Source organism: Notothenia rossii (assembly GCF_949606895.1).
Source record: "Notothenia rossii genome assembly, contig: scaffold_118, whole genome shotgun sequence".
Lineage (NCBI taxonomy): Eukaryota > Metazoa > Chordata > Actinopteri > Perciformes > Nototheniidae > Notothenia > Notothenia rossii.
Window position 1 is genome coordinate 83,305 of NW_027640273.1, and position 12,126 is coordinate 95,430.

At 45.6% G+C, this 12,126-nt stretch overlaps 1 protein-coding gene across 1 annotated transcript; it reads right to left on the minus strand.

Moving 5' to 3' along the window:
- Positions 1-714: 714 nt before the first annotated feature.
- LOC307026869 (chymotrypsin B-like) lies at positions 715-2,646 on the minus strand. The gene is made up of 7 exons (XM_079695007.1): positions 2,527-2,646; positions 2,105-2,208; positions 1,958-2,037; positions 1,602-1,683; positions 1,345-1,525; positions 1,035-1,168; positions 715-958 (listed from the first exon to the last, which is right to left on the minus strand). The coding sequence occupies exons 1-7, from the start codon at positions 2,576-2,578 to the stop codon at positions 797-799; spliced, it is 795 nt and encodes a 264-aa protein (XP_079551133.1). The 5' UTR covers positions 2,579-2,646; the 3' UTR covers positions 715-796.
- Between the last annotated feature and the right edge of the window lie 9,480 nt (positions 2,647-12,126).

Below are 12,126 nucleotides of genomic sequence, written 5' to 3' on the forward strand. Positions count from 1 at the left end.
GTACATAGTTTTTGAGCTAGCGACAAACTTAATATTGCACTTTTGATAATTGCATAATTGAAATTTGATTTATACTTTATATACTTGACTGCACGTCCCATGTTTCGTCTTTCTGCTTTGATCCTTATTTTTTCTGGGCAAGCTCAAAGGGAAGGTTGTTATGGTGAGAAACCTAATTGCTGCGATGCACTTTTATAATTAAATAAATATTTTCATTTACATTTTAAATTCATGGTGTGTTGTATTCTTTGTTTATAAATGTAGATATTATGGAAAATCATGACATTTTTTTAGCTTGGGTCCCCTAGGACAACAAACTTTCTGTTTTGGGTCTCATGCTGAAAAAGTCTGGGAACCCCTGCACTAGAGTCTGATTAATTAGAGTCTGATTCATTAGAGTCTGATTCATTAGAGTCTGATTCATTAGAGTCTGATTCACTAGAGTCTGATTCATTAGAGTCTGACTCACTAGAGTCTGATTCATTAGAGTCTGATTCATTAGAGTCTGATTCATTAGAGTCTGATTCATTAGAGTCTGATTCACTAGAGTCTGATTCATTAGAGTCTGACTCACTAGAGTCTGATTCATTAGAGTCTGATTCATTAGAGTCTGATTCACTAGAGCGTGATTCACTAGAGTCTGATTCATTAGAGTCTGATTCACTAGAGCCTGATTCACTAGATAAATAAATATGAATGGACAGACACGAAGGGTGATCTTGAAAGTTTTTATTATTAGGGTTTGGGGGTCAGAGGGTCGGTGGGGGGGCCGGAGGTCAGGCGGGGTTTCCTCTGATTAGTTGGCGGCGAGGGTCTGGTCCACCCAGCTGCGCAGCTCGGTGACGCGGGCGTAGACGGCGGGGGTGGAGGTGGAGCAGCGGCTGCTTCCCCAGGACACGATGCCCACCAGAGTCCAGGCTCCGGCATTCTCACAGACCAGAGGACCACCAGAGTCTCCCTGCAGGGGGGAGAGAGACAGGTTACACAAGGGGAGATACAAAGAGAGGGTGAGACAGGTAGGGGCGGGGCCTCACCATGCAGGAAGTGGCTCCAGCTCCTCCAGCACAGATCATGACTCCGGAGATGTTGCTGCCCCAGTGCTGCTTGCACTGCTCGTTTGACAGCAGAGGGAGGGAGGCCTGCTGCAGCAGGTTGGGGGTGTTGAAAGCTGCAGGGGAAGAAATCAAACGCACCCATTAATGTTCAGCTGTCCCTGATCAGCTAACGGTAAACGGGCTACCTCATTTAGATCTTTCTCCAGTCTGTAGCTATCGTCAAACCGCTACAGAACAAGTGTTGAGACGACTAACCGTTAGCCTCTGTTAGCTTAGCATAGGCACTCACCATTGTAACGGGTCAGCCCCCATCCGGAGGTCACGCAGGTGGTCCCAGCGCTGAAGTTGTCGGAGGACTCTGCGAGGCAGACGGGGGAGACGTTGGGTCCCAGGCGGGCGGGCGAGGCCAGCTTGATGAGGGAGATGTCGTTGTTGATGGTGCGGGGGTTCCACAGAGGGTGGGTGAACACCTGGGGGAGGGGGGATCAGTTAATGCTAAAGGAAGGGGGGGGTGCTCTGAATACTGATTGGCTGACGGGGTCTCACCTGGGCGGGCTTCAGTTTCTGGATGTCCTCGTTGGAGCCGGAGCCCTTATTGTGTTCCCCAACAATCACCACATGGTACGTCCTGAAACAGGAAACAGGAAGTGGTGTTTCATTAAACCTTCCTTTGTATGTGTGTGTGTGTGTGTGTGTATATATGTATTGGTGTGTGTGTGTGTCTGTGTCTGTGTCTGTATGTGTCTGTGTGTGTGTGTGTGTGTGTGTGTGTGTGTGTGTGTGTGTGTGTATGTGTGTGTGTGTGTGTGTGTGTGTGTGTGTGTGTGTGTGTGTGTGTGTGTGTGTGTGTGTGTGTGTGTGTGTGTGTGTGTGTGTGTGTGTGTGTTTGTGTGTGTTCTGACCTCACGTTGCAGTGGGCAGCGGTCACCACCCAGTTCTCGTTGATCAGGGAGCCCCCACAGAAGTGGAAGCCGCTGGATTGCTGAGAGAAGCAGGGGGTGTTAAATAAAATCTGTCTCAGGTTAATTTTCAGTGAGGCTCAGACTGACCTGCAGGGACACCTGCCAGGGCCAGGAGTGAGGCACGGCCTCCTCCCCGTTCACGATGCGGGCGTAACCCGACACCTGGGGGGTGATGGCAGGGGAGCCGCAGCCTGGGGGGTCAGGTAGAAACTTCAATATATATATAATAGTACACACATTTAGAGAGTAGAGCCAACTTTAAACGACATGCAGCTAGCATCAGAAGAACATCTGGATACTAGCTGAGGGATTGAGAACATCTGGATACTAACTGAAGGATTGAGAACATCTGGATACTAGCTGAAGGATTGAGAACATCTGGATACTAACTGAAGGATTGAGAACATCTGGATACTAGCTGAAGGATTGAGAACATCTGGATACTAACTGAAGGATTGAGAACATCTGGATATTAACTGAAGGAGGAACAGGATAATAAATATCAGTACCGTAGGCGGCGCTGACGAAGGCGAGGCAGGACACGATCCAGAGGAAGGCCATGGTGAGGAAGATGATGTGTTCAGGGACGCCTGCTCTTTTATCCTGAAGCCTGCTGGTGCCACAGCCAATCAGAGCGCTCACTGCTGCTGCTGCTGCTGCTGCTGCCAGCTGGACCGTTCACATGCCCTGTGATTGGCTGCTGACGTCTCACAGCTCACACGCCTCCGTAGGGAGACCGTAAAACAATAAACGCTACTCTAAAAACCATACTGTAGTGATATATCTGCACATTTAAATACATTTAGCCTTACTCACGTATATGTATATACATGTACATTCATACTATGTTTGTTTTATTTATTTAAGTAGTTTTTATCTCTGTTTCTTCTCATGAGGACCATCTGTGTTTCTCTCACTGCTGCTGTCACACCTTCCCTACAATAAAGCTCCATCTTATCTTATAAGTATATATATATATATTTATATTTATGTTTAAATACATAATCAGAAATAAAGTCGAAAACGTTTAACACTTTCAAATTCAATGAATTCGATCATAGTTAAAGGAAATAATCACAGCTCACACGCCCCTATAACAAGATAACACAGGAGGCATATTTAAGTTATTAAAGTTGTAATAAATATTAAATACAGCAAAAGAGAAATGCAACAAAGACAAATATAAATGCAATAATATGAATACCATTAACGATATAGGAGTTATTTGTATTACATGTTCATCATATTTGGTCGATTGTGTTTGGTGCAGCTGTTTGTGAGGTTTGTGGAAAGACAAAGAGGTCGATCCAGGGTCAGACGCCTCGCCTCCTACCCTCTCCCCCTACACCCCCCCCAGTTCTCCCACACTACACCAATTCTCCCACTACAGCCCCCCCAGTTCTACCACACTGCACCAGTTCTCCCACTACACCCCCCCAGTTCTATCACACTGCACCAGTTCTCCCACTACACCCCCCCAGTTCTATCACACTACACCAGTTCTCACACTACACCCCCCCAGTTCTATCACACTACACCAGTTCTCCCACTACACCCCCCCAGGTATATCACACTACACCAGTTCTCCCACTACACCCCCCAGTTCTATCACACTACACAAGTTCTCCTACTATACCCCCCCAAATTATATCACACTACACCAGTTCTCCCACTACACCCCCCCAGATCTATCACACTACACCAGTTCTCCCACTACACCCCCCCCAGTTCTATCACACTACACCAGTTCTCCCACTACACCCCCCCAGTTCTATCACACTACACCAGTTCTCCCACTACACCCCCCCAGATCTATCACACTACACCAGTTCTCCCACTACACCCCCCCCGGAGCTATCACACTACACCAGTTCTCCCACTACACCCCCCCCAGTTCTATCACACTACACCAGTTCTCCCACTACACCCCCCCCAGTTCTATCACACTACACCAGTTCTCCCACTACACCCCTCCCAGTTCTATCACACTACACCAGTTCTCCCACTACACCCCCCCCCAGTTCTATCACACTACACCAGTTCTCCCACTACACCCCCACCAGATCTATCACACTACACCAGTTCTCCCACTACACCCCCCCCAGTTATATCACACTACACCTGTTCTCCCACTACACCCCTCAGATCTATCACACTACACCAGTTCTCCCACTATACCCCCCCCAGTTCTATCACACTACACATGTTCTCCCTCTACACCCCCCCCAGTTCTATCACACTACACCAGTTCTCCCACTACACCCCCCCCAGATCTATCACACTACACCAGTTCTCCCACTACACCCCCCCAGTTCTGTCACACTACACCAGTTCTCCCACTACACCCCCCCAGATCTATCACACTGCACCAGTTCTCCCACTACACCCCCCCCAGTTCTATCACACTACACCAGTTCTCCCACTACACCCCCCAGTTCTATCACACTACAACAGTTCTCCCAATACACCCCCCCCAGATCTATCACACTACACCAGTTCTCCCACTACACCCCCCCCCCAGTTCTATCACACTACACCAGTTCTCCCACTACACCCCCCCAGGTATATCACACTACACCAGTTCTCCCACTACACCCCCCCCCAGTTCTATCACACTACACCAGTTCTCCCACTACACCCCCCCCAGATCTATCACACTACACCAATTCTCCCACTACACCCCCCCCCAGTTCTATCACACTACACCAGTTCTCCCACTACACTCCCCCCAGTTCTATCACACTACACCAGTTCTCCCACTACACCCCCCCCCAGTTCTATCACACTACACCAGTTCTCCCACTACACCCCCCCCAGTTCTATCACACTACACCAGTTCTCCCACTACACCCCCCCCCCAGATCTATCACACTACACCAGTTCTCCCACTACACCCCCCAGTTCTATCACACTACAACAGTTCTCCCAATACACCCCCCCCAGATCTATCACACTACACCAGTTCTCCCACTACACCCCCCCCCAGTTCTATCACACTACACCAGTTCTCCCACTACACCCCCCCAGGTATATCACACTACACCAGTTCTCCCACTACACCCCCCCAGGTATATCACACTACACCAGTTCTCCCACTACACCCCCCCCCAGTTCTATCACACTACACCAGTTCTCCCACTACACCCCCCCCAGATCTATCACACTACACCAGTTCTCCCACTACACCCCCCCCAGTTCTATCACACTACACCAGTTCTCCCACTACACCCCCCCAGGTATATCACACTACACCAATTCTCCCACTACACCCCCCCCCAGTTATATCACACTACACCAGTTCTCCCACTACACTCCCCCCAGTTCTATCACACTACACCAGTTCTCCCACTACACCCCCCCCAGTTCTATCACACTACACCAGTTCTCCCACTACACCCCCCCCCAGTTCTATCACACTACACCAGTTCTCCCACTACACCCCCCCCCAGATCTATCACACTACACCAGTTCTCCCACTACACCCCCCCCCCAGATCGATCACACTACACCAGTTCTCCCACTACACCCCCCCCCCAGTTCTATCACACTACACCAGTTCTCCCACTACACCTCTCCTGCGCTCCCTCCAGTGGCTACCATTAGCTGCAAGAATCTGCTCCCAGGCCCACGAGCTGTGAAGGGAACAGTTCCTATCGACCATGATATCCTATTGCAAAGACTAGAGCACTTAGTTGGCATACAGGGAACTGCTTTAGGCTGCTTTAGGCTGGTTTAGGTCCTATCTATCTGAACGCTCTCAGTTTGTACGTGTCAACGATGAATCTTCCATGCAAACCAAAGTTAGCCATGGAGTGCCACAGGGCTCAGTGCTTGGACCTATTTTGTTCACACTATAAGCTTCCGTTAGGCAATATTATAAGGAATCATTCTGTAAACTTTCATTGTTATGCGGATGATACTTAACTATATTTATCAATCAAGCCTGATGAAATTAATCATCTAAATAAAATTCAAGACTGCCTCAAGGACTTAAAAACGTGGATGACCTTAAACGTTTTGATGTTAAACACGACCAAAACTGAAGTTATTGTACTTGGCCCGAAGAATCTACGAAACAAATTATCTAAAGATGTACTAACTATGGATGGCATTAATTTGGCCTTCAGTGAGACTGTAAGGAATCTTGGTGTTATATTTGATCAGGCTTTATCCTTTAACACCGACATAAAATCAATTTCAACGACCGCCTACTTCCATCTAGGTAACATTGCAAAAATCAGGCATATCTTGCCTCAAAACGATGCAGAGAAACTAGTCCATGCATTTGTTACTTCAAGGCTGGATTATTGTAACTCCTTATTATCAGGGTGTACCAAGAAGTCAGTCAAGTCGCTTCAGCTGATTCAAAATGCTGCAGCTCGTGTACTAACCAGAGTTAGGAAAAGGGACCACATTACTCCTGTTCTGGCTGCCTTACACTGGCTCCCTATAGAACACAGGATAGAATTAAAAATTCTTCTTCTGGCCTACAAAGCCCTTAATGGGCAGGCGCCATCTTACCTTAAAGAACTCATTATACCCTACTGTCCTACTAGGGCCTTGCGTTCCAAGAATGCAGGGTTGTTGGTTGTTCCTAGAGTCTCTAAAAGTACAATGGGAGCCAGAGCCTTTTCTTATCAAGCTCCACTTGTGTGGAATCAGCTTCCAGTTTGTGTTCGGGCGGCAGACACCCTATCCGTTTTTAAGAGTGCGCTTAAGACCTTCCTTTTTGATAAAGCTTATAGTTAGGGCTGATTAGATTCAGCCCCTAGGTTTGCTGATATAGGCTTAGTTTGTCGGGGGACATCTTACTTCTTCCTTCTCTCCGTCTATACCTGTGTACTCATGTTCCGATTAACCCAGCTTCCCCAAATGTCTTTCTTTTTTGGTGTCTATATACGCCGGGGTCCGGAGTCATGGATGATCCTGCGGTCCTGTGTCATGGATCGCGAGTCCTGGATCTTGAGTCGTGGCTGTGGTCCTGGATCATAAGTCCTGGATGGATATCCTCATGGATTCATCTTCTTATTCCAGACACATGCATTTCCAAACATCTGGACTACCTATGTTGCAAATGTATTATCTTTTCAATTTACACACGGCATCTATTGCACGTCTGTCCGTCCTGGGAGAGGGATCCCTCCTCTGTTGCTCTCCCTGAGGTTTCTCCCATTTTTTCCTTTAAACTGTGGGTTTTCTCTGGAAGTGTTTCCTTGTACGATGTGAGGGTCTAAGGACAGAGGGTGTCGTATTGTCATACTGATATTCTGTACAAACTGTGAAGTCCACTGAGACAAATGTAACATTTGTGATATTGGGCTATATAAATAAACATTGATTGATTGATTGATTGTTCCTTCCTTCACCCAGGCCCATGTGCTGGCCCACGAGCTGTGAAGGGAACAGCTCCTTCCTTCGCCCAGGCCCAGGTGCTGGCCCACGAGCTGTGAAGGGAACAGCTCCTTCCTCCACCCAGGCCCAGCTGCTGGCCCACGAGCTGTGAAGGGCACAGCTCCTTCCTTCACCCAGGCCTTGGTTAAACCACATGCTGCAGCCAGGGTGACCAGGTGACCCGCTCTGTGCGGGAATGCACAGCATTATTATCATTTGTCCCACACATTTTGCCGATGTCCTGCATTTGATTGACAGGCGCCGGTCTAAAACTTGGCTTTTATCCAAAGGTGTTGAGAAAACAAGAGGAATATAATCACCATTATCTGTGTCATAGGTCAATCAGCAGAGACATGCATAGAGAGGCGAAGTCCCTCCCCTTCCGGGAGCCTCCATGGGACCCCGGAAGCGGAAAATTATACATAGAAGTCAATGGAGAGAGAAAAGTTATCTTTTGATCCCGTTTGAATTGTGCCACGAATGACACATATGATGTTTGTCAATCTTAAAAATCATGTCCATGTAAAAAAAGTCACAGTTTGTCGTAAAACTGTTGAAATATAAGACTATGAACAATACGCAACTAGAAAGACTACAAATCCCAAATGCATTCTGGGTCGCGTAAGTGATGTCATAGGCGATAATGCTCCAAGACTGGTTGCGACTCGCAATTAAAGCAAAGAAGTAGGAGAAGACTGATTTATTTCCTCCAATGAATATAAGAGATTGCTCCAATAAATTCACTTTTACAAGATGCCTGTGTGCTTTGTACCAGGTTGTAATCACAAAAGAGATCATAGCACTTGCTCGTTCAATCGCTTCCCGTCTGATGAAAGGACCAGGAGTCGTTGGACCAAACATATCAGGTAATATACATGTTTTGCATGGAACATAGTCAAGTTAGCTACCTAGCTAGTAGCGAGCACGTTAGTTAGCATTACATTATATTACTTAGCCTTGTCATTTGTATTAGCGTTAACATGAAGTAAACCAAAATGTTACACAGTAAGAGTAGTCATGATGGTAAGTATTTTGTGAAACATTTGAAGAGTAGCCTATCGCCCCCTCCACCAGGTGCTAAGGGGGCGGGAGGTAGGCTAAAGCCACATTAGCATCGGGGATCTTTTCTACTTCATGCTATCTGCATAAATGGTTAACAATGAACATTAAAAGATCAGGCAGTTCAGGGAGAGTCGAAGGAAGGAAGGAAGGAAGGAAGGAAGGAAGGAAGGAAGGAAGGAAGGAAGGAAGGAAGGCAGCTTTGCATGACATTCTTCTGGACGTGTTTCATTGTGATGACAGTGAGAGTGAGTCAATCTGTTTGTTGGAAAGACAGTAGTTGAGTGATTACTGAGAGAACATTATTCAAAGAGATAATTATTCAGTGTTTTTACTTTAAAGTGTTGTTACTGACCTTTTTCTCTCTTATTGTCTTTACCTCAGTTGTAACTGCTGAGACCCTGAGGAACATGCACACTGACCTGCTCTGGCAACCTGATGTCCACTGTACGTAATAGTATTTGGTTATGGTATATTATTTTTATACATCAAAGGCACAATGCACCCCCCAGAGACACACATGTATTGAGTGATATTTTGCATAGGTCATGTGAAATCATCTTTACATTCTAGAAAACTGTAGGAGCGGCCACTTGTTTTGAAATTGAATTTTTAACATCCGATAATAAAGTTGATCTGTGTTCTTTATTCTTCTCTCTTCCCAGCTCCATCCATCACCGTGCTCTGTTCCTGCAGGTCCTGCTTTCTAATCAATGCTTTATTTTTTTACACAATTACAAATAAAGTCAATGTGTTGTATGACATGAAGTTGTGCTTCATTCTGAGTCAATAATAAATTAATTCTGCCTTCAACTGCAAAATGATTGTGGACTGCACCAACATCCATGTAGCTGCCCCCCCCCCCCCCCCCCCCAGTAAGATGAACCAAGCAAAGCTGACACTCAACATACAGCTGTGCTCTTAAGTTTACATGAAGAATTTGTGAAATATTGGTAATAACAGGTTTAAAGGATTATTAGTAATTAATTATATAATTGTCTCATTGTAGACGAGCAGACAGGGAGCAGATGAGAAAAGCAGAATATGCAGCTGCCATTTTCCACATGGAAAAGAGAAAGGGACAAGTGTATTTGAGTGGACAAAAGAGAAATCCCAAATACGAAAAATAAAATTATACAATTTACAGATATGTATACAAATATATATATATATATATATATATATACAGTATATATATATATATATATATATATATATATATATATATATATATATCCTATATACACCATGTATAATGATGGTGTACGATGTAGAAGGAAGTGTGGTAGATAACAAGTAAATATAGAGTTACATACAGATCCATGTTACAGCAAAAGATGGAATAACTAAGAAGCACGCAGTATAATAATAATTACATGCAACAATTAAATAAGTGCTCAGCGTCTCCACCACAATCCCAATCTGCTGTGTCCTGTTTTCCTCCCCTATGCATAACACCATCACACATACGAAACACAACGCAGAGTCCGAGGGTGTTAAGAGTATGTTTATTTAAAGAACTCATTAAACCCTACTGTCCTACTAGGGCATTGCGTTCCAAGAATGCAGGGTTGTTGGTTGTTCCTAGAGTCTCTAAAAGTACAATGGGAGCCAGAGCCTTTTCTTATCAAGCTCCACTTTTGTGGAATCAGCTTCCAGTTTGTGTTCGGGCGGCAGACACCCTATCCGTTTTTAAGAGTGCGCTTAAGACCTTCCTTTTTGATAAAGCTTATAGTTAGGGCTGATTAGATTCAGCCCCTAGTTTTGCTGATATAGGCTTAGTTTGTCGGGGGACATCTTACTTCTTCCTTCTCTCTGTCTATACCTGTGTACTCATGTTCCCATTAACCCAGCTTCCCCAAATCTCTTTCTTTTTGGTGTCTATATACGCCGGGATCCGGAGTCATGGATGATCCTGCGTTTCTGAGTCCTGGATCGCGAGTCCTGGATCTTGAGTCGTGGCTGTGGTCCTGGATCATAAGTCCTGGATGGATATCCTCGTGGATTCATCTTCTTATTACAGACACATGCATTTCCAAACATTTGGTCTACCTATGTTGCAAATGTATTATCTTTTCAATTTACACACGGCATCTATTGCACATCTGTCCGTCCTGGGAGAGGGATCCCTCCTCTGTTGCTCTCCCTGAGGTTTCTCCCATGTTCCCCTTTAAACTGTGGGTTTTCTCTGGAAGTTTTTCCCGCACGATGTGAGGGTCTAAGGACAGAGGGTCTAAGGAAAGAGGGTCTGAGGACAGAGGGCCTGAGGACAGAGGGTCTAAGGTCAGAGGGTCTAAGGACAGAGGGTCTGAGGACAGAGGGTCTAAGGTCAGAGGGTCTGAGGACAGAGGGTCTGAGGACAGAGGGTCTAAGGAAAGAGGGTCTGAGGACAGAGAGTCTAAGGACAGAGGGTCTAAGGACAGAGGGTCTAAGGACAGAGGATCTGAGGACAGAGGGTCTAAGGACAGAGGGTCTAAGGACAGAGGGTCTAAGGACAGAGGGTGTCGTATTGTCATACTGATATTCTGTACAAACTGTGAAGTCCACTGAGACAAATGTAACATTTGTGATATTGGGCTGTATAAATAAACATTGATTGATTGATTGATTGATTGATTGATTGATTGATTGATTGATTGATTGATTGATGTCCTCCTCTCTACTGGCCAACACAGGGAGCATAATGCTGGGTGTAGAATTGTTCCAGGAGGAGGAGATTTCCATGCAATGCAGGGTCTTTGGGGATGGGGATGATGATCGCCTCCTTCATGGTCCACAGTGGCAGAGACTCCGGCCTGTGATGTGCAGCTGTTATATAATACAATACATTTCTGAAAAACATTTGATCAACAAAAAAGGATTTGGTCAGGATCCAGAGTTAGTGTGTAGTTTATGAATGAATCAATGCTCTCTACATTAGGAAAACACATACCAGTGTACCAGAGGGAGTCACACACAGCTGTGCCTAACCCAGGGGTCGGCAACCCGCGACCCACGGGCCGCATGCGGCCCTTTAAGCCCTCTGCTCTGGCTCCCTTGAGCTTAGACAAAAATAAGAAGGAAATAAAATAAAACAATTTGTAGGACTATTTATATTTTGTTGCACGGTTGAAAATGTTTGGTATCTTGTATTTTGAGGTGATACTGTGACACAGAAATAAAAAACAAAACGGTTTTAATTAGGTCAACTAGAATATGCATCACATCCTGCTACGGTGAATAACCTGACCCCCGGCTCGATGAGCGAACTATGGCTAAATCAAAGAACAGTACCGGAGGAACACAGGATTTAATTCTGTGTGGACAGAGTTATCTGCTTTCACAGCAAACGATGCTGGTTTACCGGTATGTTTGATATGTAGAGAGAAGTTATCAAAGGTGCTTCAGCCTTTATGTGTCGAGGAACAACACGGAGAGGAAGACAGCTGACGATCTTCAGTCATAATTCAATGGGGTCAAAAGATGACTTTTCTCTCTCCATTGACTTCAATGTATAATTTTCCGCTTCCGGGGTCCCATGGGTCGGAAGTAGATGGGCGGCAGTCCGCCCCTGCTGATACGTACAGATGGCAACGCCCAGAAATATTCACAAATACAAAAAACAAATATTCAGAAACTGTAATGAACAATGACTATTATTTATTTACAAAACTTTTATT

Excerpts from the sequence above, each read along its gene's own strand:
- LOC307026869 (XM_079695007.1), bottom strand. The coding sequence starts at position 2,578 with ATGGCCTTCCTCTGGATCGTGTCCTGCCTCGCCTTCGTCAGCGCCGCC. Across the intron at positions 1,684-1,957 it reads GCTGCCCACTGCAACGTGAG|GACGTACCATGTGGTGATTG; the intron begins GTCAGAACACAC and ends TTCCTGTTTCAG. Across the intron at positions 959-1,034 it reads CTGGAGCCACTTCCTGCATG|GGAGACTCTGGTGGTCCTCT; the intron begins GTGAGGCCCCGC and ends TCCCCCCTGCAG.